General features: G+C 57.3%; 1 protein-coding gene across 2 annotated transcripts in view; it reads right to left on the bottom strand.

Moving 5' to 3' along the window:
* Nucleotides 1-2,446: 2,446 nt before the first annotated feature.
* The window catches only part of lig1 (ligase I, DNA, ATP-dependent), a 30,830-nt gene continuing 20,621 nt past the window's right edge, over nucleotides 2,447-12,655 (bottom strand). The window contains exons 22-27 of one of the 2 annotated variants that reach the window (XM_057056745.1): nucleotides 12,494-12,576; nucleotides 10,658-10,810; nucleotides 10,504-10,557; nucleotides 9,503-9,646; nucleotides 6,828-6,920; nucleotides 2,447-2,609 (exon numbers count right to left, since the gene is read on the bottom strand). In XM_057056745.1, the coding sequence (XP_056912725.1) occupies nucleotides 9,593-9,646; nucleotides 10,504-10,557; nucleotides 10,658-10,810; nucleotides 12,494-12,576 (344 nt within the window). In that variant the 3' untranslated portion in view covers nucleotides 2,447-2,609; nucleotides 6,828-6,920; nucleotides 9,503-9,592. Of the gene's footprint in view, nucleotides 2,610-6,827; nucleotides 6,921-9,502; nucleotides 9,647-10,503; nucleotides 10,558-10,657; nucleotides 10,811-12,493; nucleotides 12,577-12,655 lie in introns of those variants that run through there. The other variant, XM_057056746.1, reaches the window with a different exon arrangement.

Here is a 12,655-nt window from a genome sequence, read left to right as displayed (position 1 = left end):
TAAGACATCGGGATCCAGTGATGGTTTTTTAAGCAACGGCTTAATCACTGCCACCTTGTAGGACCGGGGTACATAACCTGACACTAAAGAACCATTGATCTGGTCCAGGATAGAACTGCCTATCAGTGGTAGAAACATCCTTCAACAGGTGTGTTGGGATGGGATCTAAAAGACACGTGGTGGTCTTGGATTCTGAATTAGCAAAGACGCCTCAGAAAAATATATAGGGCTGAAGGAGCTTAAGGGCTCGTTGGAGACCCTGTATGTTCCCACAGTCGGCACATCTGGTGATGGTCCAGTTGTTGGGATGGCCTGGTTAGCTTTCTCTCTGATAGCTAGAACTTTATCAGTGAAGAAGCTCATGAAGTCTTCACCACTAAGGGAAGAAGGGATACGTGGATCTAAAACACTGTGACTCTTGGTAATTTGGCCACAGTGCTGAAAAGAAACCTGGGGTTGCTCTTATTTTCCTCAATCAAAGAAGAGAAAAATAAGCTGTTCTAGCCTTGCGGAGGGCTTTTTGTAAACTAATAGACAGTCTTTCCAGGCTACATGATAGCTGTCTATCTTACAAGAATGCCACTTCCTTTCCAGTCTTCACACTTTCTGCTTGAGGGTCCTGATGTGTGAATTATACCAGGGGGCACACCTCCTCTGATTACTATTTTCTTTTCAGGGGGCAACAGAATCAAGCGTGATTCTCAGTGAGGTTGCTGCACCTTCAGCAATAGTCGACCTCAGCAGGGCTGAAGATTATAATGATTGATCCCTGGGGAAACACACGGTGGTCCTGGGATCAGCACAGGCATCACTTCCTTAAACTTAGCTACAGCATTATCTGAAAGACATCTGCTATAGTAAGACTTTGTTCTGAGCATAGAAGAATCCTTAATCATAAATGTGAAAGTGATCAAAGAATGGTCTGACAGGAGTGGGTTCTGAAGGAACACTGACACATGTTCTACCTCAACACCATAAGTCAGGACTAGATCTAGGGTGTGGTTAAAGCTGTGAGTTGGTTGGTTTATCTGCTGGAGGAAACCAACTGACTCAAGTAATGAAATGAAGCCATTTCTAAAGCTGTCATTTACAACGTCTACATGGATTTTAAGTCTCCAATGATAATGACTTTGTCCGTTCTAAGGACCAAGTCAGATAAGAAATCAGAGAACTCAGACAGGAACTCTGAATGTGGCCCAGCAGGGGGCCCGATATACAACTACAAACAGAAGTGGCTTTTCTGCCTTCCAGCTCAGATGAGTGATGCCAAGAGTCAGGCTTTCAAATGAACTGGAGCCATGTTTTGGTCTGGGATTAATTAATAACTTGGAGTGAATAGATTGCTGCCACTCCCCTCCTCGACCAGTAACACGTGGAATATGATAATTAAGATGGGTAGGAGGAGTAGATCATTTTAGCTACATACTCCTCCTCCTGAAGCCAGGTCTCAGTAAGACAGAATACATCAATGTGATGATCCGCTATCAGGTCGTGCACTAACAGGGATTTACACAAAAGAGATCTAATATTTAACAGTCCACACTTAATTGTGATATTAGTTTCTCCAACTTGTGCTTCAGTATTAATTTTAATAAGATTTTGGTGGTGATGACCGCCTCTGCTCTGTGCTTGGTGAACTTTTAACCGTGGAACAGAGACTACCTCTATAGTGTTAAATATGTTATTGTGGTGGATGAGGGTTCTAAGGAAGCAGCAGAGAGGTGTGTAAGACCACAACTCTGCATCCTGGTCTGGACCCTGGATTGTCAGGTCACTTTGGGTCTAATAAAATTAGCCAGATTACTAGAAATGAGAGAGAAGCACCATCTCGTGTGGGATGGACACCGTCTCTCCTAATCAGACCAGGTTTTCCCCAAAAGGTGCTCCAATTGTCTATAAAGGCCACCTGGTTATCGGGGCACCACCGTGACAGCGACGGAACGGAGCGATGACAGGGCTAAACATCTCCTCGCTGGCCAGATTGGGGAGGGGACCAGAGAGTGCTACGGAGTCCCACATCGTTTTTGCGTAGTTACACACCGACTCCAAGTTAATTTTGGTGACAGGGAAACCTGCTCCTGGAGTCTTGATTATCCCGGATTAAATGACAAGGCTTCAGGAGGATTTGATCTGAAGGTTCAACCTTCAACGGTTCTTCTGTCCAACCGTGACGAGTCCGACTGGAGAGTGAAGGCTCAGGTCTGCTGGACGGGTCCAAACAGAACCGTCAGGAGCACCAGCGTCCCTCCACCCTCCCTCCCTCCCTCCTTGCCGCCGTCACGTTGCCATTGTCAAGAGTTTTACACTAATTTGTAGCAGAGCCTGAAAGTGATACAACAAGTGAGAGTTGCTGGGGGGGGGCAGGGACCAGCTGCTGGGAGGACGTTCAGCACCAAGCAAACAGCTTTTTGAGGTTTGGGCGGCTTGAAGAACAAACAGACAAACATTGCTTAGAAGGACAAAGACTTTAATCTCATTCAACATTGACAAGGAAGAATTTTATTCACAATTATTTGAACAATGTGATTCTGATGACCTCAGTAGTCTTCAGGGTCCGCTCTCTCGCCCTGGTTCTGGATCTGCTGCTGCTTCTGGTACAGATCAGCGATCTGTAGCGGAGAGGAGAGAAACAGAGGGTTAGGAAGGGTTAGGGTTAGGGAGGAAGGGTTAGGGTTAGGGAGGAAGGTTAGGGTTAGGGTTAGGGTTAGGGAGGAGGGTTAGGGTTAGGGAGGAGGGTTAGGGTTAGGGAGGAGGGTTAGGGTTAGGGGGAGGAAGGGTTAGGGTTAGGGTTAGGGAGGAGGGTTAGGGTTAGGGTTAGGGTTAGGGTTAGGGAGGAGGGTTAGGTTAGGGAGGAGGAGGGTTAGGGTTAGGGAGGAAGGGTTAGGGTTGGGTTAGGGTTAGGGAGGAGGGTTAGGGTTAGGGAGGAGGGTTAGGGTTAGGGAGAAGGGTTAGGGTTAGGGAGGAGGGTTAGGGTTAGGGTTAGGGTTAGGGAGGAGGGTTAGGGTTAGGGAGGAAGGGTTAGGGTTAGGGTTAGGGAGGAGGGTTAGGGTTAGGGAGGAGGGTTAGGGTTAGGGAGGAAGGTTAGGGTTAGGGAGGGAAGGGTTAGGGTTAGGGAGGAGGGTTAGGTTAGGGTTAGGGAGGAGGGTTAGGGTTAGGGTTAGGGAGGAGGGTTAGGGTTAGGGAGGAAGGGTTAGGGTTAGGGTTAGGGTTAGGGTTAGGGAGGAGGTTAGGGTTAGGGAGGAAGGGTTAGGGTTAGGGAGGAAGGGTTAGGGTTAGGGAGGAGGGTTAGGGTTAGGGAGGAAGGGTAGGAAGGAGGGTTAGGGTTAGGGAGGAGGGTTAGGGTTAGGAGGAAGGGTTAGGAAGGAGGGTTAGGGTTAGGGAGGAAGGGTTAGGGTTAGGGTTAGGGTTAGGGAGGAAGGGTTAGGGTTAGGGAGGAAGGGTTAGGGTTAGGGAGGAAGGGTAGGGTTAGGGTTGGGAGGAAGGGTTAGGGTTAGGGAGGAAGGGTTAGGGTTGGGAGGAAGGGTTAGGGAGGAAGGGTTAGGGTTGGGGAGGAAGGGTTAGGGTTAGGGAGGGTTAGGGTTGGGGAGGAAGGGTTAGGGTTAGGGAGGAAGGGTTAGGGTTAGGGAGGTAGGGTTAGGGAGGAAGGGTTAGGGTTAGGGAGGAAGGGTAGGGTTGGGGAGGAAGGGTTAGGGTTAGGGAGGAAGGGTTAGGGTTAGGGAGGAAGGGTTAGGGTTAGGGTAGGGAGGAGGGTTAGGGAGGAAGGGTTAGGGTAGGGAGGAAGGGTTAGGGTTGGGGAGGAAGGGTTAGGGAGGAAGGGTTAGGGTTGGGGAGGAAGGGTTAGGGGGAAGGGTTAGGGTTAGGGAGGAAGGGTTAGGGAGGAGGGTTAGGAGGAAGGGTTAGGGTTAGGGAGGAAGGTTAGGGTTAGGGTTAGGGAGGAGGGTTAGGGAGGAAGGGTTAGGGTTAGGGAGGAAGGGTTAGGGTGGGGAGGAAGGGTTATGGTGGGGAGGAAGGGTTAGGGTTAGGGAGGAAGGGTTAGGGTTAGGGAGGAAGGGTTAGGGTTAGGGAGGAAGGGTTAGGGTTGGGGAGGAAGGGTTATGGTTGGGGAGGAGGGTTAGGGTTAGGGAGGAGGGTTAGGGTTAGGGAGGAAGGGTTAGGGTTAGGGAGGAAGGGTTAGGGTTAGGGTTAGGGAGGAAGGGTTAGGGTTAGGGGAGGAAGGGTTAGGGTTAGGGTTAGGGAGGAAGGGTTAGGGTTAGGGTTGGGGAGGAAGGGTTAGGGAGGAGGAAGGGTTAGGGTTGGGAGGAAGGGTTAGGGAGGAAGGGTTAGGGTTGGGGAGGAAGGGTTAGGGTTGGGGAGGAAGGGTTAGGATTAGGGAGGGTTAGGGTTGGGGAGGAAGGGTTAGGGTTAGGGAGGAAGGGTTAGGGTTAGGGTAGGAGGTAGGGTTAGGGAGGAAGGGTTAGGGTTAGGGAGGAAGGGTAGGGTAGGGTTGGGGAGGAGGAAGGGTTAGGGTTAGGGAGGGAAGGGTTAGGGTTGGGGAGGAAGGGTTAAGGTTAGGAGGGTTAGGGTTGGGGAGGAAGGGTTAGGGAGGAAGGGTTAGGGTTAGGGAGGAAGGGTTAGGGAGGAGGGTTAGGGAGGAAGGGTTAGGGTTAGGGAGGAAGGTTAGGGTTAGGGTTAGGGAGGAGGGTTAGGGTTAGGGAGGAAGGGTTAGGGTTGGGGAGGAAGGGTTATGGTTGGGGAGGAAGGGTTAGGGTTAGGGAGGAAGGGTTAGGGTTAGGGAGGAAGGGTTAGGGTTAGGGTTAGGGAGGTAGGGTTAGGGAGAAGGGTTAGGGTTAGGGTTGGGGAGGAAGGGTTAGGGTTGGGGAGGAAGGGTTAGGGAGGAAGGGTTAGGGTTAGGGTTAGGGAGGAAGGGTTAGGGTTGGGGAGGAAGGGTTAGGGTTGGGGAGGAAGGGTTAGGGTTAGGGAGGGTTAGGGTTGGGGAGGAAGGGTAGGGAGGAAGGGTTAGGGTTAGGGAGGTAGGGTTAGGGAGGAAGGGTTAGGGTTAGGGAGGAAGGGTTAGGGTTAGGGTGGGGAGGAAGGGTTAGGGTTAGGGAGGAAGGGTTAGGGTTGGGGAGGAAGGGTTAGGGTTAGGGAGGGTTAGGGTTGGGGAGGAAGGGTTAGGGTTGGGGAGGAAGGGTTAGGGAGGAAGGGTTAGGGTTAGGGAGGAAGGGTTAGGGTTAGGGAGGAAGGGTAGGGTTGGGGAGGAAGGGTTAGGGTTGGGGAGGAAGGTTAGGGTTAGGGAGGGTTAGGGTTGGGGAGAAGGGTTAGGGTGGGGAGGAAGGGTTAGGGAGGAAGGGTTAGGGTTGGGGAGGAAGGGTTAGGGTTAGGGAGGGTTAGGGTTGGGGAGGAAGGGTTAGGGTTGGGGAGGAAGGGTTAGGGTTGGGGAGGAAGGGTTAGGGTTAGGGTTGGGGAGGAAGGGTTAGGGTTGGGGAGGAAGGGTTAGGGAGGAAGGGTTAGGGTTGGGGAGGAAGGGTTAGGGTTGGGGAGGAAGGGTTGGGGAGGAAGGGTTAGGGAGGAAGGGTTAGGGTTGGGGAGGAAGGGTTAGGGTTGGGGAGGAAGGGTTAGGGTTAGGGAGGGTTAGGGTGGGGAGGGGAAGGGGGTTAGGGAGGAAGGGTTAGGGTTAGGGAGGTAGGGTTGGAGGAGGAAGGGTTAGGGTTAGGGTTGGGGAGGAAGGGTTAGGGTTAGGGAGGAAGGGTTAGGGGGGGAGGAAGGGTAGGGTTAGGGAGGTAGGGTTGGGAGGAAGGGTTAGGGTTGGGGAGGAAGGGTTAGGGAGGAAGGGTTAGGGTTGGGGAGGAAGGGTTAGGGTTAGGGAGGAAGGTTAGGGTTAGGGTTAGGGAGGAAGGGTTAGGGAGGAGGGTTAGGGAGGAAGGGTTAGGGTTAGGGAGGAAGGTTGAGGGAGGAGGGTTAGGGTTAGGGAGGAAGGGTTAGGGAGGAGGGTTAGGGAGGAAGGAGGGTTAGGGAGGAAGGAGGGTTAGGGAGGAGGGTTAGGGAGGAGGGTTAGGGAGGAAGGGTTAGGGAGGAGGGTTAGGGAGGAGGGTTAGGAAGGAAGGGTTAGGGAGGAGGGTTAGGGAGGAAGGTTAGGGAGAAGGAGGGTTAGGGAGGAGGGTTAGGGAGGAGGGTTAGGGAGGAAGGGTTAGGGAGGAAGGAGGGTTAGGGAGGAAGGAGGGTTAGGGAGGAGGGTTAGGGAGGAAGGGTTAGGGAGGAGGGTTAGGGAGGAGGGTTAGGGAGGAAGGGTTAGGGAGGAGGGTTAGGGAGGAAGGGTTAGGGAGGAGGGTTAGGAAGGAAGGGTTAGGGAGGAGGGTTAGGGAGGAAGGGTTAGGGAGGAAGGAGGAGGGTTAGGGAGGAAGGTTAGGGTTAGGGAGGAGGGTTAGGAAGGAAGGGTTAGGGAGGAAGGGTTAGGAGGAGGGTTAGGGAGGAGGGTTAGGGAGGAAGGGTAGGGAGGAGGGTTAGGGAGGAAGGAAGGTTAGGGAGGAGGGTTAGGGTTAGGGAGGAGGGTTAGGGTTAGGGAGGAAGGGTTAGGGTTAGGGTTAGGGAGGAGGGTTAGGGAGGAGGGTTAGGGAGGAGGGTAGGGAGGAGGGTTAGGGAGGAGGAAGGTTAGGGAGGAGGGTTAGGGAGGAGGGTTAGGGAGGAAGGGTTAGGGAGGAAGGAGGGTAGGGAGGAAGGAGAGGGTTAGGGAGGAAGGGAGGGGAGGAAGGAGGGCAGGAGGAGGAACAGCAGGAGGAACCAGTGAGGATCAGAACACGGGCCACCTGCAATGCTGACAGGACCCCTGTGAAGCTGGTCATGTGATCTACCTGTGCTCCTGTGGTGGCGTCCTCTGGCTTCTTGTCTTCTCTGATTCGAAGAAAGCGAGGGAACCTCAGAGAAATGCCCTTTTCTGGATCCACCTGAGGACACATCAGGAAGTGGAAGCTTGATTCCTCAGGAGCATGAAGGTTTGCTCCTACCAACGATAGTCACGAGTCCTGCACGCGTGTTAGCTGCTGCCCTCTGCGCCGACAGGCGCCCGAACCCAGCCGCCCCGAACCCGAACCCGCATCGCCGCACCCTAACCTGGCCGCTCTCACCCGAACCCGGCCGCCCTGCCCGAAACCGGCCTCCCGCACCGAACCAGGCCGCCCGCACCCGAACCCGGCCGCCCGCACCCGAACCCCCGCCCTAACCCTAAACCTTCCGCCCGCACCCGAAACCTTCCGCCGCACCCCGAACCCGGCCTCCCAACCCAACCCTTCCGCCCCAACCCTAACCCTTCTCTCCCTCACCTAGAACCCAGGGGCGGCAACCCAAAATGTTGAATGAAAGAGCCATATTGGACCAAAAAAAACAAGAAACAAATCTGTCTGGAGCCGCAAAAATTAAAAGCCTTATATAGGGCTTGTATAATAAAGGCAACACATGCTGTAAGTGTCTATATTAACTGTTAGCCTACTTCCAAACGATAAGTAGGCGACAAATACATGATGAGCATTCTGATGAAATGTATTTCCTGCAGATCCTGGAGAGAATGACGCACCACATGGCCACTCTAAGTTTAACTTCTCCATTATAATGAGATGTTGAAAATTAAATATTATTATACGCAGTTATACAGCATTGGAAAAACTTAAGAATGTTGTCACGTTTTTCTTCCTACAGAAATTTCATATTTTTGAAAAAGCTCCAGGGAGCCACTAGGGCGAGCCAAAGAGCCGCAGGGGCTCCAAGCCGCGGGTTGGCGACCCGGCCTAACCCGGCGCCCGCACCCGAACCCGGCTCCCGAACTCGACCGGGCCGCCCGCAAACAACCCGGCCGCCCAACCCGAACCCGGCCGCCCAACCAGAACCCGGCCGCCCCGAACCAACCCGCGAACCCGAACCCGAACCCGGCCGCCCGAACCCAAACGGCCGCCCGCACCCGAACCTGGGCCGCCCCAACCCGAACCCGGCCGCCCCAACCCGATAACCCGGCCGCCCGCACCCGAACCCGGCCGCCCGCACCGAACCCGCCGCCCGCACCCGAACCAGGCGCCCGCACCCGAACCCGGCCGCCCGCACCCGAACCCGGCCGCCGCACCCTGAACCCGGCGCGCCCCAACCCGAACCCGGCCGCCCGCACCCGAACCCGTGCCGCCCCAGACCCGAACCCGAACCCGGCCGCCAACCCGAACCCGTCCGCCCCAACCCGAACCGGCGAACCCGAACCCGGCCGCCCGAACCCGAAACCGGCCGCCCGCACCCGAACCCGGCCGCCCGCACCCGAACCAGGGCCGCTCCCAACCCGAACCCGGCCGCCCGCACCCGAACCCGGCCGCCCGCACCCGAACCCGGCCGCCCGCACCCGGAACCCGGCCGCCCGAACCCGAACCCGGCCGCCCGAACCCGAACCCGGCCGCCCCAACCCGAACCGGGCCGCCCGGCACCGAACCCGGCCGCCCCACCCGAACCCGGCAGCCCGCACCCGAACCCGCGCCGCACCCGATACCCGCCGCCCGCACCCGAACCGGCCGCCCGCACCCGAACCCGGCCGCCCCAACCCGAACCCGGCCGCCGCACCCCGAACCCGCCGCCCCTAACCCGAACCGGCCGCCCGCACCCGAACCCGGCGAACCGAAACAGGCCGCCCGCACCCGAACCCGGCCGCCCCAACCGAACCCGGCCGCCCGCACCCGAACCCGGCCGCCCCAACCCGAACCCGTCCGCCCGCACCCCGAACCCGGCGAACCCGAACCCGTCCGCCCGCCCCGAACCCGGCCGCCCAACCCGACCGGCCGCCCGCACCCGAACCCGGCGAACCCGAACCCGGCCGCCCGCACCCGAACCCGGCCGCCCAACCCGAACCCTGGCGCCGCCCTAACCCTGGCCGCCCCAACCCGAACCCGGCCGCCCGCACCCGAACCCGGCCGCGCGCCCCGAACCCGGACCTCCCCAACCCGAAACGGGCCCCCGCACCCGGAACCCGGCCGCCCGCACCCGGAACCCGGCCGCCCGAACCCGAACCCGGCCGCCCCAACCGACCGGCGAACCCGAACCCGGCCGCCCGCACCCGAACCCGGCCGCCCAACCCGCACACAGGCCTCCGCACCCCGAACCCGGCCGCCGCAACCCGAACCCGGCATCCCCAACCCGAACCCTGCAGCCCCAACCCGAACCCAGAACCCGGCCGCCGAACCCGAACCCGGCCGCCCCAACCCGAACACCAGACCCTCCGCCCTAACCCGAACCCGGCGCCCCAACCCGAACCCGGCCGCCCGCACCCGAACCGGCCCCCCGCACCCGAACCCTTCCGCCCTAAAACCGAACCCGTCCGCCCCAACCCTAACCCTTCCTCCCTCACCCTAACCCTTCCGCCTCCCTAACCCTAACCCTCCTCCCCAACCCTACCCGAACCCTTCCTCCCTAACCCTAACCCTTCCTCCCCAACCCTAACCCTTCCTCCCTAACCCTAACCCTTCCTCCCTAACCCTAAGCCCCGGTCACCAGCTGAACTCACCATTCCCAGGGCAGCTTTGTGGATGGGCGACAGCGAGAGATCAGCACACTTCACCTCCCAGACCTGCACAGCGTCCAGCCACAGGTCCGGTCAGCCGGACTGGTCCACCCGGTAGTAGGCCCGCGGCTTTGGCAGGATGTGTTCCTGCAGAGGGAGGAGATGAAGACCACGTTCAAGGAAGTTACAGCACCACCTGAAACAATTAATGGGCAAAAGCTTTTAAAGAGCTGGCGAGGGCCGAATCCTGCTGCTCCATCCTGCTGCTCTATCCTAACCCCGCCCCTTCCCTTCCCTTCCTGGGAGACGGGGAGACGGGACATGGGAAATTGGACCACGTCCTGTTAATTCCTCTGAGAAGATGATATCGAGGTTGTCGGCTCCCATTTCACTGTGTTTCCATGCACAATAGTTTCCTTTTGGAGTCCAAGACCTCTGTATGAGAGCGCACGTGAGCTCCTGAATGATGCTCCAGGTGGTCAAATGCGGTTCCTGACAGCTCCTAACTCTGATCTGAGCACAGGTCCAGTTCAGGGTGCTTCCCTGTGCAGCAGCTTCTCCACATTTCACTATTATTCCATTATTTAGAGGACTTCACAGGCAAATCCTGAAAAGTCTCTTTTCTTTTGATCTGAACCCGAGCAGAGCAAGAGAGAAGAGAAATGGACGCTGACTGACGAGAGCCCTCACGTTCAGCCTGTCGGCTTCTTCAACGCTGCTCTGGAAAAAACCTGGAAAACCTGTGGGACCTGGAATTTGAAAAAGCAAATGGTGACCTGACACCAGAGCAGTTACGGCCGACTCCAGTCAGACCCAGGGACTACAGCTCTTCAGGTGCACACCTGAGGGCTAAAAAGGGGGTGTTCAGACTACGAGATGGTGTCAACAACAACAACAACAACGCAGCAGCAGGATTTCAGCATCATAATCAAGCAGAGTAAAAGCAGAACATGGAAAACCCAGAAACAGAACCATCCCACACCAATGAGGAGCTGAAGCTTTACCTTCAAGAAGCTGTGGTGCTGCTCCAGGTCTTCATCCTTGAAGCCCGTCCCGATCTGCACGAGATGAGACACGCTCAGACATGCGTGAACACACCACGGAGAACCCAGCGATACATTCTTCCAAAAACATCTCGACAGATGAGTGAAAACGTACCTTGCAGACAGACTGGAACTCCTCATTGTCCTCATCATAACAGGCCAGGAGGAAGCCCCCATAGGTCCCGGTCCTCTTTCCTTTGCCCAAGTAGGCACCAATCACACACAAGTCCACCGTGTCGCCCACACCCTCCAGGTAGTCTTTTTTTAGCTGACAGGGGAAAGACAGCGGTCCATCAGACACGTGGCTCGAAACACCAGTGGATTTTTAATCTTGTGTCCAGGATAATCTGGCGTTTCAGTCCAATCTTTGGTTTTACTGTGCTCACCGAAACATCAACTTGCAGCAAAAAGTCATTAAAAACGTATAAAATCCTCATAATTAGAAACGCACACTATTTTCCACTGCTTGCTGCAGTGGTTCCAACCTGCTTGGTCTCTTCCTGTTTAGGCCAAAGGGCCCTGAACCAGGAGGAGCCCAGGAGGGCAGCAGTTCCCTGCACATTAATGCTAATGCTAACTCTAGCCACATCATCATAGAATGGTGTCAGGTTGTCAGCCAGTGCTGACAGCGGGACGAGCAGCGGGACGAGGAGCGGGACGAGGAGCGGGACGAGGAGCGGGACGAGCAGCGGGACGAGGAGCGGGACGAGGAGCGGGACGAGGAGCCGGACGAGGAGCCGGACGAGGAGCGGGACGAGGAGCGGGACGAGGAGGAGCGGGACGAGGAGCCGGACGAGGAGCGGGACGAGCAGCGGGACGAGGAGCGGGACGAGGAGCGGGACGAGGAGCGGGACGAGGAGCCGGACGAGGAGCGGGACGAGGAGCGGGACGAGCAGCGGGACGAGCAGCGGGACGAGGAGCGGGACGAGGAGCCGGACGAGGAGCGGGACGAGGAGCGGGACGAGGAGCGGGACGGGAGCGGGACGAGGAGCCGACGAGGAGCGGGACGAGGAAGCGGGACGAGGAGCGGGACGAGCAGCGGGACGAGGAGCGGGACGAGGAGCGGGACGAGGAGCGGGACGAGGAGCCGGACGAGGAGCGGGACGAGCAGCGGACGAGGAGCGGGACGAGGAGCGGGACGAGGAGCGGGACGGGAGCGGGACGAGGAGCCGGACGAGGAGCGGGACGAGGAGCCGGACGAGGAGCGGGACGAGGAGCGGGACGAGCAGCGGGACGAGGAGCGGACGAGGAGCCGGACGAGGAGCGGGACGAGCAGCGGGACGAGGAGCGGGACGAGGAGCGGGACGAGGAGCGGGACGAGGAGCGGGACGAGCAGCGGGACGAGGAGCGGGACGAGGAGCGGGAAGAGGAGCGGGACGAGGAGCGGGACGAGCAGCGGGACGAGGAGCGGGACGAGGAGCCGGACGAGGAGCGGGACGAGCAGCGGGACGAGGAGCCGGACGAGGAGCGGGACGAGGAGCGGGACGAGGAGCGGGACGAGGAGCGGGACGAGGAGCCGGACGAGGAGCGGGACGAGGAGCCGGACGAGGAGCGGGACGAGGAGCCGGACGAGGAGCCACTCAGGCTGCATGACATCATGTTATATTCCATATGAAATTACATCTTTAGAGTTAATTCCTTCCATCTAAAAATGAAGAATTCCTCTCAGTGCCCCTTTAAGGTGTTTTTATGAAGAGCACGTGTAACGACGGCGTTGTGGTGAGCACGTCGTACACCAACATGGTGACATCAGTGCGACTGGCCCTTGTGAGGAAGAGGAACCCTCTGTTGTTGTACGAGTGGACACAAGATGAAAGAAGCATTTAGTTTAACACGTCCATTTTGGAATTCTTCCTAAAACTGTTTTACTTGCAAACCGCAGGGCAGATGCAGTGAACAATGATGAGTGTGTGTGTGTGTGTGTGCAACAGGCTGTGTGACACACACCCACCTTCAGCCAGTTGTGAGAACGCTTCGCAATTTCATAGGTGGCATCCTTCTCAAGAGTCTTCACCATCAGGCCCTCACAGGAGTCTACACACACACACACACACACACACACACACACACACACACACCACACACACACACACACACACACATCAAGCCAAAA

Source organism: Takifugu flavidus, chromosome 15, assembly GCF_003711565.1.
Source record: "Takifugu flavidus isolate HTHZ2018 chromosome 15, ASM371156v2, whole genome shotgun sequence".
Lineage (NCBI taxonomy): Eukaryota > Metazoa > Chordata > Actinopteri > Tetraodontiformes > Tetraodontidae > Takifugu > Takifugu flavidus.
The sequence above is the reverse complement of the archived record's forward strand: the minus strand, read 5'-3'. Positions and strand labels throughout refer to the sequence as shown.